The sequence below is a fragment of the Rhea americana genome, unplaced genomic scaffold (genome assembly GCF_003343005.1).
Source record: "Rhea americana isolate MKP2758 unplaced genomic scaffold, rheAme1 scaffold_138, whole genome shotgun sequence".
NCBI classification, from domain to species: domain Eukaryota; kingdom Metazoa; phylum Chordata; class Aves; order Rheiformes; family Rheidae; genus Rhea; species Rhea americana.
In genome coordinates, this window is record NW_028185461.1 from 543507 (window position 1) to 561421 (window position 17915).

Below are 17915 nucleotides of genomic sequence, written 5' to 3' on the forward strand. Positions count from 1 at the left end.
TAAGACCACCTCCAAATTAATATTAAGGAGTGACTGCTGGTGGACAACACTCACTTGCCTCCAAGATAAAGACATTTTCCACCATGACCCACATTATCCTCCCAAGTCTCTGCTATCAAAATCCCCAGCTCGCCACCCTATACGACACACACATTCATTAACTCGAGAGGTACAACCTTGTCTTTGACTAAATAAAAAGAGAGTCTAGCTTAATTTTACTAGCCTGCATGTAACTTCAAGCATCACCAGCAAGGATCTCCTGTCTTGCAGGCTCTGAATACCATTTGGCTGAGAACACCTTCCTGCAGGAAACCACTACAAATGTCCTCATGGGATTGCTCCCCATTGCGAGCATTTTTTGAGAACTGGTATCTAATGAGGCTTTGTAAACCTAATTAACGTGTACCGCACTGATTTCATGTAGTTCTTTAATTTCCAATCAGAATATTGTGTAATACTACAGAAAATAGTTTAAATAAGTTAACTATATTGACAAATAGCAAGTGTGGTAAATCAAACCTGCAACATCCGCTAAAATCATATGCAAGTCTGCAGAATGCTTTCCCTCTTCCCCCCTTTTAAAGAAGGTTTTCTTCAGGGGGAAGCAGCATACACAGCCTCTGAGCAATTGTTTCTAGTCACTTAATAACAGTACAGGACTTGTTCTCGAGCCGTCTCCTACCACAGGAGGTCGATTTTTTGTCCACCATCTTCACGTGCCGTGTTTGATTGCGAAGCTTGTCGTCCGTGTTTTCAACCAGGTTAGTGAGGTCATCAATGATCTCTGGGAAAAGAGAGAAACACAGCATTAATCTGCAAGCCTCTTAGCATCACTGCTCACCAACCACGCTTCTCCTGGAGGCTCCAAAATGGAAACCAGCTGCACCTTTGTGTCTTCCAGTACCACAGTCCAGCGTTCCACAGCACTGAGAAAAAGCACGTGCACYGAAAGGTCTAAGTCCTGGGAGCCACAACACAAGAAAAAAGGTCTTACTGCCTTCAACCCTGGCTTCAGTGCAGTCCTCCACTGGAAGAGCAGAGAGGAGCGGGGTTGGGGGGGCAGAAAGGATATAGCCTGAAACAGCAGCATCAGCCTAGGTAACCACAGAACAGAAGTATAGGGCAATGGAAACCACCAAACACTAGTGTAAGTGTTAATTAGTAAAGGAATTAATGTGCATGCTATAGAAAAATCTCAAATTTCAGTTCCTGGAACAAAGCATCTCAACATGCAGAGTTTTTATATAGCCACTTATATAGTCATAGGCTGTTACATAGTCATTAAAACAAATTCAAAATCACTGTCYTTGTAAATACTTTGAAAGCACCCACTGCAGTCCCAATCAAACGATCGTGGAGGATATAGTGAAAATCTCACATTGTTTCAATTACCGTGACATACAAATGGCAGCTCTGCCTGCAGCCAAGCTCACCCGTAGGGAAAAGGGAAGTGAGCAAAATTTCTCCTAGATCTATTTTTAATAGAGGGGAAAGGGAAGTTTCAAGCCAACCCACCCTCAACCTCACGCACTTGATGAATTTATCTTTGCCATGGAAATCAAATCAGGTAAAAGGCTTAAATTGAGGCAGTTGATGGGTTGGGTTTTTTTAATACTTAAAATTAAAAGCCTCATTCAGGCATCAAGATTCCTTCTCACCAATTACTACGCTWAAGTTTTGTTGAAATATGCGGACGGTGCTTGTCCCCAGGTGTACGATTAAGCCTCGTCTCAGTTGCTTTTTACTCTGCAGGTAAGAATCAGAACGGTTGCCCTCTGGTTACACTTCTTGCACTTTCTCCGCTATTGATCAGTGTCTTAATAAATCTCTCTTCTCAGACCAGGTCCGGGACAACCCCCATGCCAGCTGGCCTGTGCCGAGTTCTGCATTCGGACACAAGCAGGTCCCAGCTCCGCATTGCTCAGCTACAGCACGCTGAAACCTCAAACTTTAACCGACTTCTATCAAAAGTTAAAGTGCATAAAATTAGCACGATACACTGCAAGAATTAGCACGATTATTCTGTTTATTTTTACGCATCATAACCCTGTGTACATGCTAGCTGACGATTAAACAGAAGTCCCAACGGTAATACAGGGCCTTTAGAGATCAGCCTTTACTATTTTGACTGTGTTCCTTCAAACCAGAGATTTCCCCAATTCCTTTATAAGCAGCAAGGTGCTGACACTAAAGACAGCGTTCCCCGTACTTCCAAAACCTCTCCGCGATACTAGAAGGAAGTCYTGTGCCTCCAAAGGAAGCAAGGGGGATGCAGTGCCTACATTGCGACATCAGTGCTTACAGCTCCTCAAAATTTATACCAGTGCTCRCAAGGGAATGCTTTCCTCCACAACACACCTTCCTGCAGCTAAAGCTGTTTGTTATACATGGCACTTTTGCTGCCAAATCTCACTAAATAACAAGCACTGCTTTAGATAGAGAGATAAAACCTATCTCACCCTACACGTGGATCACAAAAATTTGATGTTTTGAAGACACAGAGGAAATTTTTTAAGGCATACGTAGTAGCAAGGAGGTTTTCTTCTCATGAAGAGTGAAGAGAATTAAGCATCTTCCAATGTATGCYTTTTAAGTCTGCCCCACCAGCACCCCATCATCTCCAGTGAATCCCTAAATAACATGGTTACCATTACCTAAAAATCTTGTACTTTGAAAAAATACATCACTCAAAACAGTAGCCACTGATTCACGTCCCACCAGCCTAGGTCGTTTCAGTACTCACACGAAGGGAGGCCAGAAGGCAAACACTAACAGCTCCTCTGAAGGTGCATCCTCAGCTTTATTCTATAAATCCAAACCAGCTCCTGTGACTAAGAAATCACCAAACTAATATGTCCCTGCTCCAGACACAAACTCTCTCTATTTGTGAAGCTGTTTGCAACACTCAAGATTTTACTGCTTACCTTATACAAAAAACACATTTTCCCAAGTGATGGCAGGTACCGGATTTGAACTGCACAATTTGTTCAGTTCATAGTTCAGCTATTAATTCTCTTCCTCCTCCCACCCAACTTTCCCAAGTCCAACATCTGCAAAGGCAACAACGTTGGGGGAAACTTTATCTGTCTTGTGTGATTCAGCACACAGGAAAATTAGTACAATGCTGCCTGTAAAGGCAGGCTTTCTCATGTTTGCCTCTAAATGAAAAAAATAAAGTGCCGAAAGTTCCCATCGTTGTCAAGGACAGAGTGATAAGCACGCTTGGGAAATAAGACTTTCCTTTGCCAACACTGACCAGACCCCTCCTTGAAAAACATCCTGGTGAACAGGCTGTAGCTAAATGAGAACAAATGCAACCAGGAATATTTTCTGTCATCATTTCAAAGCTCGAGGCRTTACACTTGGGATTATGTCTAGAGCCTCTCCTTTCTGAGCCACCTGCACAAGCCATTCCAGCGTCCAAGTAATCAGCAGGAGCCACTTCTGAACCAGAGAACTGGACTGTACAGCTTCAGAGAAACATTTTTCAATCGCTTTGCTTTTCTTGGTATCATGAGTTTTCAGGGGAGCAGACCACTTCGCTAAACCCAGGGGCCACCACTGAACAAGGAACCGTCCTTTGAGGTAACAAACAGGCAAGACCCAGGAGAAGCRGTGGTGAATTCATGCTGGGAGCGTGGAACAAGGTCTTCCCTTAAGCAGCCGTGCTGAGGCTGCAGCAGGGAGGAAATGCAGGGAGTTACCACCATCACCAGGGAAATCGGGAGCCAGGCAGAGAGCTGTGAAATACAGATGGAAAGGGAACAGCCCAGGAAAGCATGCTAAAAGCAGGTGGTACCACCTTGACTTCTATCAGGCTTTCAAACCCATCAACACCCTGCATGGAAACACATCCACCTACACTGCTGTGGCGATACTCAGGCTCAAAAGAGCTCTTGACCTTCATGTAAATTCTTGAACTTCTCCCCACTACAGAGCAAAAGGAAATACAACTGAAACACATACTTGATAAGGCTGAGCTGAAACCTAGTTAAGTTTTTTTAAGGCAGACGGAGAAGCTCCACAGCTAAGCAAGCAGCAAGAGCACTGAAAGTCTTGCCGTAGCTACTGAATATCACTTCTTCTGAGGGATAACCCACCTACAGCCCCCTTTTGCAGCTCAAGCTAGCAATTACATTTGGGTTGAACAGTTTTCTATTAGCTCCCATTTACCTGATAATGTAGGAAGCAAGCTAAAAAATAGACCAAAAAAAAAAAAAAGAAAAAAGAAAAAGAGAGAGAGAGAAAGCCAAAGGAGTGAGGTTTCCTCTTTTGCGAGGAAGGAGGTTGGAAAAGCAGGCTGAGTACTGAAAGACTGCCAATGACCTTACAAAGGACATTTCTGTAACACTGCGCTGCAAACCACATTTAAACCGTTAACTCAAATTTAGTCAAGATCTTCTTTCAGTGGAGCCGAATCTTGGAGCAGAAGTGAAAACCTACAGCATAAACCTAATGCTAAAGTGTTGGAGTAATTTAAGCGCAGCTAGAAGTAGATGTTTGAAGGCTGATCAACTGTTAGAGATGACACCAGATAGCATCTTCCAGATCAGTGAGGACGTGAAAACTGGTGTCACAGCCTCGCTCACCAAGCTCGTCCCGGGCACACACATTCGCCTGCCGTGGTCACACTGATCAGCCGGGCAGATACATCGGAGGACAAATTCCACGCATGGGATTTGTAAGTAAAGAAACTCCACAATGAGGAAATAGCAAAGTAAGCCACTGACAGCACAAAAAAGCAAAGCAAAACAAACAAACAAAAAAATAGACAAAAAGCCCAAGTAGGCTGGTGTGCTCCGAAACATTTGACTTTTTGTTAGAAAACAACCACAGCAGCGGTTTTTGATCTTAAGCAACTTGTGTTTTTTAACAGTGCAAGACAGCCAAGCTGCTACAGGGGCCCAGATCAGAAGAGGTGGCAGAAGCAGTCCCACAGAAAAAGTGGGAAAAACAGGAAACAGCACCTTTAGCGTAAATATGGAAAAACCTGGCCAATTTCAAAGTTAATTCCATCYACTACTCCCAGAAAAGAAAAAGTCTTTCCTGGAGAAAGTGTGAGCAAACTTAGGAAAAGCCCATTCTGGTTTTGTTTGTTTGTTTTAGAAAACAAATACCAAGCACATTTAAGACATTTTGGTCTCGTTTAATACTTTCATTAAACTTAGAACATTTTCTTAGCCCATAAAARCAAGTAAAACATCACTTAATCAGATCTGAATTCCACACTGCATCAGCTATCGCAGCCAGACATTTAAGGCTCCCAACTGCAGACAAACCTAAAGAATTTTACAAAATTGCTTGTTGAATTGCTTCATTGATTATAATGAGTTCAAGGCAYTATTAATGCCTGCAGTCAACTTGTACAGCATCAAGGATCAATATGAAGTCTTCAAGACTATTCATCGATGTGAGCACCTAAGTGTGGAACACCCCTTTCCAAAGGTTTATTGGAATGGAAACAGAAAATGAAAAGATGAAGCAACTGGCCTGAACATGGTATCTTAAGCAGTTTGTGTTTTTTTTTTTTTTGAATCACGCTGGGTTTAAGGATCCTAAATGGTACGTGAATGGCAGAGAAAGACAATCTCTATAATAGCTCTGAATTAAATATTTGCAGCATAACACACACTAGCATTGTTTTTTACTGCTACTGGACTCTGAGGTTCATCTATGTACATGTGTGGTTTTTCAGAAGGACCAGGCTAAAACTGACTACCATAGTGGAAAAATGAAAATAAAAAAATAYATATTTTAATCACATCTGTATATGTGTGTGTGCACGCATATATGTGTGTGTGTGTATATATATATTTAATATTATATATATACACTTTAATATATATAATCACATCTGACAATGGTTGGAAATCTAAAGCAAACTACAAAGAACACCAGCAGAAGATAGATGATGAAAAAAATTGGACAGAAAAATAGCTGTAAATAATTCTAGAAGTTTTTCAGAAAAAAAGCTCATGCTCTTTTTTCTTTGAAGACTTTGCTGCTGCAATGAAAATCAGAAACATGGTGTTTTGATTCATAAAAACACTGATGCCTTCTCTAAAAAGCTGGTTCTGCTTCTCTCCAGCCACGGCATGGATAATTTCAGAGCCTCCCGTGAGACGGGAATCTCACACATTACAGCCATAAGCCATCTCTCAGGGAAATGGAAATACATCATACTACATCTGGTCCCTGGCATTGAGGGCTCACAYGGGATGCGAAAAACAAACCCTGAGCTGAACCCAAACCAGGTGTTAGAGCCATCCACCATGTCCAATAGGATCCTTTTGTTTCCCTCTATTCCTCCTCCAACAGCCTGAAGCTTTAGACACTCCATTTACCTGTAGACCTGTCAAGCAAGTACAGCACAACGCAAAGGCGACAGATCCTACATCTTGACGAGCATCTGCCTCTTCCAGAGTCCCAGCTACGCTGACATTTCTAATGAACCTTCATATGGGTTTGAAGTCTGACGTTTCTGGCAGTTCCATCTTCCCTGTCAACTCAGCCATCAAGTCTTTCTACAGCTGGTCRAAGTTTTCCAAAGAAACAACTGGAAAATTATTTGACAGATGATAAAAACACTAAATCTCAGAGTGTTATTCATGCCTGGATCTTGAGTGGTTTTGCTTCCTGCATGATGGACTTTAAGGTTGAAATGCAACATTTTGATCAGCTTGAAGCAAATAACTGKGTTTCTTTCTGCAACTGAAATTCTCTGTTTTGGCAATAAATCAAGAAGTCCAAAAGTTTCCAGAGAGTGTAAATCCCACTTCCAGCCCACTCGGCCACTCCATTTCTCCTCCCCTTCCGACCTCGCTGCCAAAGGTGCTCAGCAGTCCCCAACCCTCCCCTGCTCTCACCAGCCAGATCTGCTCCACTCTAACACCACGCGACAACGTTGAAGACGACAGAGCTGCTGGATCACGAGATCATATTAGGAACACCAAATTAATACTGCATCTTGCTCTCTAGGGACTAAACAGCAATAAATTAGGCCAGAAGGCTTGAACGCTGCGCTTTTTAATCAAAAAGGTGTAACTTATGAGATTACAAGTCACCACGTGAAACGCTCCACGTGGACGAGGAAGCGGCGATCCTATTCGGCAGCTCGGGACTGCTGCTGCTGCTCTCGTTACCCATCTGCTTTGTATTACACACCACGGTGCCCTTGTAACTCCTGGAAACTTGTCACCGCGGTCCTCGGCCAGGCAGGGTCTGGCACGACACACGCCGGCGCGACACCCAGCAAGCGCCGCCGGGGCCACGAACCCAAGCGCTGGATCGCCGTGAACTTCCCCTGCCGCCTCTCCCCTCGCGCAGGAAGGACGAACCTCCGTCCCCGTGAAGTAAACCAGGCCCTCGCGCAGCCACAGCTCTGCTCCCCTACCTGACCGCGCGCTAATTGATTTTCTGTTTTATTTAAAACACGTAAAAAGCCTCATCTGGTTTTGGCAACTCCATCTTTTGAGTCATACTCATTCAGCCAGTGGAGTTTTAAAGAAAAAAAAAAAAGCCAAAAAAAGCCAAGTGGAAATGGCCACACGAAATACAGCACAGGCAAAGAGCAGTAAGTGCAATTTCTGGTCTCAGTTTAGCAGAACAGCACACTGACCAACCATTTCTTTCCAAAAGCTTAGCTTTTTTTTTTTTCTTTTTTTTTTTTTTTTTTTTTAAAAAAACTATTGTGGATTTAAGTTTACAGATCACTCAATGGTATTTATCGGCAAGTAATGCATCTCCACAGCATATCCCACTCTAAGTCACGGAACACTGCAATCAGCCTTAAGAAAAACATATAGAGAAATAAAATCTGTAATATTTTATGCTATGTAAAAAAATTACAATAAGGCTGGAATTTACTGGAGAGGCCAAGAAGGCTTTCCCAGTCTCCTTCAGGTCTCTGGTGCCTCAGGAGAAGAGCTAGATACCAAAGAAATGAATCATATATTGAATGCCAACCTCTATACATCCAAACCCTATAATTACATGCTAATAAGAAAGAAAGCATTGTTCAAAATGCCAGTGGTATGAAGTGAAGATTGCAGCTAATGTAAGTACATCAGAAACCTAAAGAACCTTAGCACGATGTGCCAGCTGCAATGTCAAGGCAGAGTGAAAAGAGAAAATAGAGTTAACATAAAGGCAGAGCAAAAGATTTTAATTTCTCTGCATCTCCCCTAACTATGCCCAGTTTTGGCTCTCTCTCAAATGTGCAATTCTACTTGCCACATGCAACGGTTTAGCAGAGTCACAGACTTCTCCCAGTTTAACGCCACATCTTAATATTCAAAATCACATTAGTGTTTACACTCATCCAAACTCCATGTTGTTCAATACACTGGGACAACATCATTCCCCACTGCGACAAGTTTTGCATTTCAAGTAGGACTGAGATTCCTCCCCTCATCTTCTGAACTCARCTGATGACATTTAATCTCTTCTTTGGCAGAACTTCATAAATGTTTTTTTTAAAAAAATACTAACTTTTCCAAGGAAGTAAACCAACTTGTTCCTCTTTGAATTCTGTTTTGCTTGTATTGCTCTTCAGCTCCTCTTGACTCACTCGGAGTCAAGTTTAGAGGAGCTCTTCTGGCCTCCTACCAGGAATGTGTTTTGTGATGTATAAGGCACAGGAAACAGTCTCAGGGCTACAGGGAGGCAGTAAGAGATGTCAGCTCCATTAATTCCCCTCCAACTCTGCTGTGATCCAGGTGACCCCAAAATGTGTTCTCCCTTCCCTGCCACCCCACCAGCAGAGGACAGCTTTGCTGAAGGAGGAGAGTGGCTCTGCCTGCTTGTCAACAACTTTCAGCTGGGTTGCAGATCAGGGCAGGAGCTTGCTGACTTTGTGTGTGTTCAGGAGGGCAGGCAGCAAAGGACAGCATTTCTTCCCTGCACAGCTGATCAACAGCCCAACCTGCAGCATGACCTGCTATCTACACTCAGGTTGATGCATTAGGCATCAGAGTAGAAGGCCCTGCATCTCCCAACATATAGAGTGGACTTCTGACAGCAATGAAGATGACACAGGCCATGCCAGCTTTATACTGAGGGTTCCTTGCAGAGGAACAACTTCTACAGAAGCTCCAGATTCCTTAGGTTTCTGATGGGTAGCAAAAATGCACAAATAAACTTTGAAGAATAAACTTCCAGAGCCTTATGACCTCCATCCTTTGGGGAATAAAGGGCAGCCCAAGCACCCAGCTCAAAAGGCCAAGGACCAGTGAATACTTTTGGCATAATCCTTTCCCATCAAATCACCAAATCCTCAGCATCTTTAAGGACAACAACTTACTTTTCCTTGTTGAAGCAAGAGAAAAACTACATTCTGCTATAGAAAAACCTTGCTCTAAAGGCTAACAGAATACATCCAAAACCACCATTTCCACCAGACATCCCCCTTCAAACGGCACCGAACAATACAGGAAAGTAGAGGTTCACTCATCCCAACCAAAATATTTAAGACTATACCCAAGTTTAACTTCGCTAAACCCCCAAGCAAAACGGAACATTTCAGCCTCTTCAAATTGGGTCCAAAGGCAGCAGATGGTCATCTGTAAATATATCGTGGTGACAAAGAACTGTCCAAGGCCATAAGCTGTAGAAATGTTCATCAGATTATTCAGAACTGAAGAGTAACACTAAAGAAAACAAACAGCAGTATCGATTCCAGGAAACACAGTTATTAACTAGAGTTGTTATTTTAAAAGCACACACTGAGAAGTTTTGCCTTCTCCAGCTGCTTATTTTTTTTTTTGTTCGAACAAAACCCATGGACATTAATTTTAGTTGTACTTAATTGAATAATTTCTCCGGGGAATAGTTCAGGGAGAGTTTTAAAGCAGCCTGTTTCCAAGAGCCATTACTAATTGGCATATACCACAGCATCAGTGTGCCAACCAAAATAGTACGCTTTAATGTTACTGGAACTACTTTCAACCCAGATGTGTTGAGAACTCTTAGTGATATAAGGCAGGCAATAACTGTATTTACATGATATAGTATTTGGAGTATCCTTTTCCAGTTATCTGGAAGGAGATAACAGACAGTCTCCTTCGCTAGAAGTATCTGAATGTAAAGACAGATCATTTGTTCCTCCTCCTTACTCCCAACACATTATCCTTCCTTTTTATTTGCCATGTTTAAACAGATCAGCATAGTTAACCAGTTATAAAATGGATATTAATATGTGGAAAAAGTATTGTGAGAATTATAAATGGTTGACTCAAATTTACAGCATTCACTGAAGGAAGCACTACTATATATCCATTGAACTCTGTTCAATATGGTTGCAAAAAACAAGAAAATAAAAACCAAATCAAAACACAACCCGCAGCATGATCTGGCCCATTATATTTGTAAGTATCTTATTTTTACTCAAATCAGAAGGCTCAGTGCTCTAACTATACAAAAGATAAAGACTTTTAGACCAAATGATCRAAAAGACCAGCAAGATCTTCAAGTTAGGGTTTTGTGAATACATCATTAAATTGATTTTCCACTTACTTTACTTTGAGAAGAAAGCAAGGAAATACTGTTAGTAGATAAAACAACAGTAATAAATTCTGCATCTCTCTAGGAAAGCCCAAAGCAGTAAAATATTGGAAACCTACTGATGTGCGTGTTACAAAGGGCTGCCAATCAAAACATCTTTCCTATGATGACAGGTTTGTTTTCTGTAATCTTGCAGCAGAAAATGAAACAATAGAAGCTAATTCAGATTTCACATTTGTTTGCCCTTTATCCCAAACCAACACATCATTTTTTAAATACTGCATTTAGAAGTTCTTCATAATATTTACCTCTGCTCTCTTTAGGTAGTGCCATTCTTTTCCCAAGCCCGCACACTGTACACTCTTGCAGTACTTCTCCATAGATATCAATACCTTTAATTACAAGCACACATCCGTGGCCATAATTGCATTAAGCTAGAAGGTATACCCATTCCTCATTAAACCACCACTCGGCTACTAAACACTGCAAGTTCAGGTTCCCAGTCCATTTCATGGAGCTTTCAGAAAAAAAATCATTTAAGTTATACTCAGCACAGCTGTTGTCACTTTAAGATCTACTAGACAATTACTATTTCCACACTTCTTAAATTGTGGACCTGTTGTAGTAAGGAAGTAATTGGAGAAAATCTACACATGGCAGCTTTAATAAATGTAGTCTTTGCAGATACCAGACCTTAGTCCCACTGGGGGAAAAAAARAARAAAAAAAAAAAAAACGCAGTGGGACGAAGTATCTAATTCACTTGGGTCAGAGCCATCTCAGCCTAGACATACACCTTTCCTCCATTAGAGAGATTGGATTCAAATCCATTTCACAGCCTCGCTGGGCTTGAGAAAGCAACTCTAACGCACCCAGGGAAGGTCTCGCTTTAAAGCTAGCGGGTTGCTCGCTGCGAGTTTACTCACACGAGGTGCTCCGCATAAATCTGCCGGAGAATTGCACGCCATCAGTCAGCCGAACAATACATCACAAGCGAAACGACCCCTCGGCTGGCCAGCGAGACGGAGCCGCGAGCTTCTCTTTGATTAACTCTAGCTGTGAATGATGTTAGCAGCACGCTGATGGATAACCCTTTGAGGCAGCCCTCTTCCTCGAGGACAAAGGCCCAGTCACTTGGGAGTTACTGCAGAAGTTTCCCAAGCACCTTGGAAAGAAACTCATTTCTCAAGACCTGCCTGGAGGACAGCCCTAGCTCTAACGCRATTTAAGCCAACGGTTATAAATGGCTGATGCCCTTTTGTTCCCAGGAGAAAATTATCAAATTGTTAGGCTTTGCCGTGAGTTAAGATAAACAGAATTATCCCATTACGATGTGACCGTTTTCAAGTAGAGAAGTAGATTTTCCAGATTGAGAAGCACTTCAAAAGCTTTAAATCATATGCAAGCAGAAGACCATTCAAATCCTGGAATTCCTGAGATGTCTAACAGGCTGTGCAGGATGTATAAAATTATTCCTACCCAAATTAAAGAAAATCCAATCCAAAATGCAGGACTGAAACATCCCTGAAGTGTTAACCATAACGCTATTTCCAACCAACTAGAATGTCCCACATTTTTCACATTAAAAAGGCTTAAAAGTTAGTGAAACACTTCATTGCTGCCATGGTTCCTACAAAYGAGAATTCTTAAACAACTGGAGACTAAGTACACTTGGTTTAGAAGCAGATTAGGGAAGACTGGAAAAAATGACCAGCAGTGTTCTATATAGCTAGAAACACCAAAAATATATTATACAGACTGYAATTTAAGGAGCAAGGAGGGAATACCATTCAATGTGCTGATGTGACACTGACTTTGGTGATTCAGGTTTAAGTAGTGCATTCCCTTCCTTCCAGTTTCATTCATTGTATGAGYTGGACATTGTCACATGCAGGTGGCCTACACACACACCAACCAGCRTGTCACATGCCAGAGGGTTTCTCAGCACGAAGGGTACAGTCACAGCAGGTGACAGAGAGAGTACCGTGGAGCTCATCCCCAGCAATGAACCCTCACCTTTCAAAAGCGTGGTGGGTAGAGGGTTTGTAAAAATGTTTATTATATGCTGCTGCAATGCAGAGACGTTTGTGATCAGGTCATCTTTCCTTCTCAGCACTTACCAGTCAATGTCAATGCATTCTGCTGTCTTACACAAGGAGATAAGGAGGGAGAGAAGTCACAGCTGCATCCAGTCACCTGTAACAGCACTTCTGTAAGTCCGACCAGACAACACTGTCCTCTGCTTTGGCCAGGTACAGAGGCCTGCAGTGAGACATCTGCACTTCACAGATTTGAGGAACATTCTTCCCATAGGCAGGCCACTCTAAACCCGGATTCCTCCTCCAAATGGGTGGACTCTTCATTAATGATCTCTGCAGAAACCCGAGATCATGCAGCAGCAGATGCAAAATGTAGTTTCTAAAATGCATTAATAAAATCCTGGCCCCGACCCTACTCATGGGAGGGCTTTTGATATCCTCAGATGGGACTAAGGTTTCACATAATTTTTCAAATAACCTAAATATATAACCCTAAGGAAGATGTACTTCAGTACTCCAATACTGAAGCGATCAAAAAGATCAAATAGTAACAGCRTGCTGTGAATACACCAGAGAAGATYGTTGGGCCAGGTGGAACTATTTTCTTCACCAATCTGTCCCTTAGCACCTAGGAAGAGACAGCAATTCACCAAAACCAGGCACACACGCAAAACAGCCAACACCCTCTGCTAACTGCTGAGCTTGTTTCTCCTAGCCAGCATGTATTGCCAGTCTGCTCTGCTATAGACCTCAAGAGTTAAAACTCTTTTAAAGTAACTCGGGCTCTCCTGAGCATTAGAAGACTTACACAATCCTGCTCAAGACATTTAGAAAAGAGGGAAACAGAGAACCACAGATTATCCAGCTGTGAAGTCTGCAAAACACAACTGCCCTTTTAATAGTCATTTGGGTTGGTAATAAGCCAACAGATCATCACATTATTCACCAGAAGAGCATCTTGCTGCGGACAGCTGCATGGCATTACCCTCTTGGATCTCAAACAAGGAGGAAAGCCACTTTAGAATTGGTCTATCAATCATGTGAGGAACTAGAAAACTTGCAAGTGCTTCATGGTCACAGTATTGAAGGCAGCTGATAAAGCTAAGGTCAACCCAGGCACCTGGGACTAATTTCCAGCTGACATACTTCATCAAGCTCTACTGGAGAAAATGCTAAATTGACTAAATTAGCAAGAGATACACATCATCTAACATCTTCAGTGCTAAGGAACACCAGAAATCAGATAAGCTGCAGTGAAAGTATTCTTCTGATACTTCCGAAATTATTTGCATGCTACCTTTTCAACCACTTTCATAGAAGCTTGAAGCAGACTAATAGCGAAGAAAAATATTTCTTGAATAGATAGCTCAAAAATGCTCCCTTCCAAGTTTGCAGCCATGGAAAACGCTCAGATTAGTCAGAAAAGTGGTTAAAACAACAAAAAGAGTGGAAGAAGAACTTCCACAGATAAGACGACCTCAAGTCTTTGAATCCCGGTTAGCCTTAGCTAATGATTTTCTTTCTTCCCACTTCCTTCCACCAAAAGTTGTGCCAACTTTCCACATGCCCTCCCAAGGATTTTCTGCAGATGTGGCTGAACACTTACTGTTTAGCGTGGCTCTGTGCCCGTGGATTTCTGCAGAGCAGGGAAAGACTGTTATACAGAGGGAGCCCATATACAGCTGCTCTGCTCCTATACAATTTTCTCCTTTTTACAGAGTCCATTTGTTGGAAAGACCAGAAGTGATTAATTGTCAAAAGCTGCACAAAGCCTAGAGTTTAGTGCTGCTAAATAACATGTCTATAAGACTCTTCAGAAGACCGTGGCTAAATACTTTTTTGATCTCGATGCATGAGTTCTAAATTCCAGGGTGACAAACTCCAGTGCAGGAAGGAAACCTTAAGCCTCCGCTTTATCAAGCTACATAAATACATGGTTTATCAAACTGAAGAGATTACTAGTGCTCATTGTACTTTTTGCAACTGTTTGCAGAAGCTTACTGTTTGATCACTCTCAAATGTATGAGAACAAGTCAGTACACTACCTTACTGCAGCCACAGCAAGAGTTTATATATCAAACAATATTTTCTCTAGCCAAACTACTGCGTCCTTCCCTCTCCCACCACCCCCGAAAGAACATGAACACATATAGGGGGAAAAAAAGCCTCCCAGTTATATGTTCATGTATTCATAAAGTCATTAAAATTATTCAATCTATGGCATCTCACTTTTGAGATTAAAAAAATGTATTGATACTAGAAAAAGAACTAAAAATTAGAAAAAACATACATAATTTCTGGCCATCTGTTAAGCCTATTCTTAGCATACTTATACTAATCATCTGCTGTTCTGTAACATGGTAAAAAGGCACAAATCTCTGACAAGAATAAACATCAACTGAATGTACAAAATATGTCTTGTCAACTTGCAATCTCTCTGGTCTACAGAGGCTTCCTAAATCTCATCAGAAGAGGCCATCAATTGGGTTATTACAGACTCCAAATTAAAAAACCCAACATGCTCTGTACTTTACAACCCTAGTTTTAATTAAGTAATAATGCAAAGCACTGCCATCTCTATCTCATAATATTTCTCAAAGCTACTGGAGAAACATATTATTAATATATTACAAGATCTACCCTTTTTAGCTTCACAAGTTAAGAGTTCAATTTTAAGACATCTGGTAGCACAGGCACCTCCTAATGTCTGATCCTTCCATATGGACTGGGACAAAGTTAGATGTTTTCATTTTTTTTTGGAAAGGACAATGAACATTCACTGCCTCATTTCCAATACAAACAATTCTGAAATCCAAAAGGATATTAACTGATAGATGCGTTGTATGAATCCTCATTAGCGCACAGGATCAGATTCAATGGTCTGGCTGAGACTATTATGTCTCACACTACAAAAAAAAATGTTTGGTCATTAAACACCTCTATTATAACCATTTCCAATTTAGTCACACTTTAGAGAACGCCTGTACTCTGGTCAGACCCTTCACCCCACAACGTGGATGATGGTGAGCAGCTGCTACAGTGGCCCTGCACCATCTGGGCCTTCCTCCATGCAGGAGACAAGGGTAATTCTATTTATGGTTCCCCTCATGAAATAGTGGAGGGGCCAATCTATTAAATCAGAATGGAAGGACCAGCATGAGCTATAAGCTTTATCAGTGAATATCCAGGAAATGACCTCATTTCCAAGTGAGCACTCGGTCGTCAATCCAACACTATAAAGCAGTGCTTATGTTTTAGCAGAAGCAGTACCACAACCATTATTTTACCTGCATGATCTGCTTGAAGATGCATAATTCGCTTATTTTGTGTTTTTAAAAAGCATTTGATACTTGCAGGAACAGGTGCAAATGTCAAAATTGTTACTGCAACTTGGCCAAAGATGACATACTTTGAAGTCTCCAGATTTTAAAGTTTAACCTCAYTACCTAACAGCAGTATTTCAAGACTTCAAATGTTAAGTTTTGGGCCCCAATCTTCATTTAAAAAAAAAAAAAAAAAAAAAAAGGAAAGAAAGAAAGAAAGAAAGAAAAAAAAGGAGAAAAAAAGAAAAACTCTTAAAACACATTTAATCCTTTGTTTTCTTTCTAAGGAGAAAGGTTTCACATCTGGACTGTCAACCTGCATTCCAAAGCATTAGCCTGGCAAATTAAAGCAGCTGAGTTGTAAATCTCCAAGAGGAGGCATGTCATGGAAACAGCAATTCAGCATTAACTACCAGCCCAGTCCAGCAAGGAACGCAAACATAAAAAGCCCAAACAATGCAGACAGTCCCAAGACAACTTAGAAAACGCTGCTTGCTGATAGAGCAAGCTAACCGAACAAACATTTGGCTAAACTGAGACTTGTAGCAGCATCTCTCTACCCAGCTTTTAATCTGAAGCAGTTGCACAAAACCTCAGAGTGAGTAACCACCAGTTACACAGTTGAATTCTGCAGATGGCCTTCTACACTTTTCTTCCCAGCTTCATGAGAAGACTGTAATTTTCAAATACGCCTTATGAGAGTTAAATGCTCAATCTCTAAGGAATTCCAAGACAGCCAAGGTCCTTATTCCCTCAGACTGCAGTCTGTAATAGCTCTTTTCTGGCGACGAGTATCGTTACACGAGCAGAAAGATAGACAAGCTCTGGAGAATGAAATTCTTCCAGCCAGATTTCAATGGAAATCCAAATGTTAGCAAAGCAGACACACAAGGGAATCAGCACCAGAAGGGTGTAGAATGGTAAAATTGATAAAAATAGAAAAATCATAATCTCCCTAGTGCCTCTGGATAACTACATGTTACTTAAGTGTCTCAGCTAATGCAATAAAAAAGTGTTAATGTAACATTTTTTGATCATTGCATCATTTATTTATTCAGATTTCAGATTTAAAAGTTTGCTGCTAAGAAGAATTCCATTTTTGCTATTAATTTTTCTTTCCTTTACAGGGAAAGCAGTTTTGGAAAAAACACAACTCCAGGCTTAATTCCGCTGTAGAGTAGCTTGGAAGAAAAAAACTGGCTGATCCACAGAAGATATCCAGGCAACAATAGTCTGGTTGGTTAACTCTTCTGTCAACACTCATTTCACAAAACACTCTACAGTCTAACTCAATTACTTCTTATACTTTCTACTAACGCATTTTATTAAATCTCTCTTCCTACCAGACATACAATGCAGAGCTTTGTGTGCTGGGCTCTTAAGATTATTTCATTCTTTCAGCTCTAGTTTCTTGACTGTGTCTCAATATTGATCTACTAAGCTACACCATGTACGAGTTCATCTCTTCACCTTGGTTGCTGAACACCTTGGCCAATTTCTCTTGCTTTTTCCAAAAACTAGGCAAACGCTTTTCATGGTCAAGTCAAAGCAGTCATGTTGTTTAATTAACAGCCCCACTGCACCACTCTGCTGCCACACAGGGTCTGCCAAAAAACTGCTCTTATCCTATAATGAACACAACTGTAACGTAGCCAGCTTGCTAACATATACAGTTACTAGAACTGCATCGAGCCTTCTCTGACTGACTCTTAAATGAAAAGCAAAAAAAGAAAAAAACTCCAAAAGTTTGCTCAAAACTAAGACAAATGATACCTGTGCCTTGATGTCCTAAGGAAAAATTAGAAGCAAGTGGTTATCTGTCAATAACACTGCTATTAGCACCCGAGGCTACCATAATGCTTTCCCCTGCTATTTCGTGATCACGTTATTCAATGAGTTTTCCCACTTCACTCCCCACCTCTTACTCTCCTCTGGTGTATCGCCTCAGTACGGTTCAGCTCCATGCTGCAGCTCTTCTGCGTCATCAGGCTAAACTGCACAAGTATCTATGTCCGATCACTCCCGAGGGCATCAAAAGCAAGAGGTCAGAGAGG

At 41.4% G+C, this 17915-nt stretch overlaps 1 protein-coding gene across 1 annotated transcript in view; it reads right to left on the reverse strand.

Annotated features, from left to right (window-relative positions):
* STX8 (syntaxin 8) overlaps positions 1–17915 on the reverse strand; it is a 109107-nt gene that overhangs the window by 39677 nt on the left and 51515 nt on the right. The window contains exon 7 of the mRNA XM_085298343.1: positions 683–784. Within this exon, the coding sequence (XP_085154469.1) occupies positions 683–784 (102 nt within the window). The remainder of the gene's footprint in view (positions 1–682; positions 785–17915) is intronic.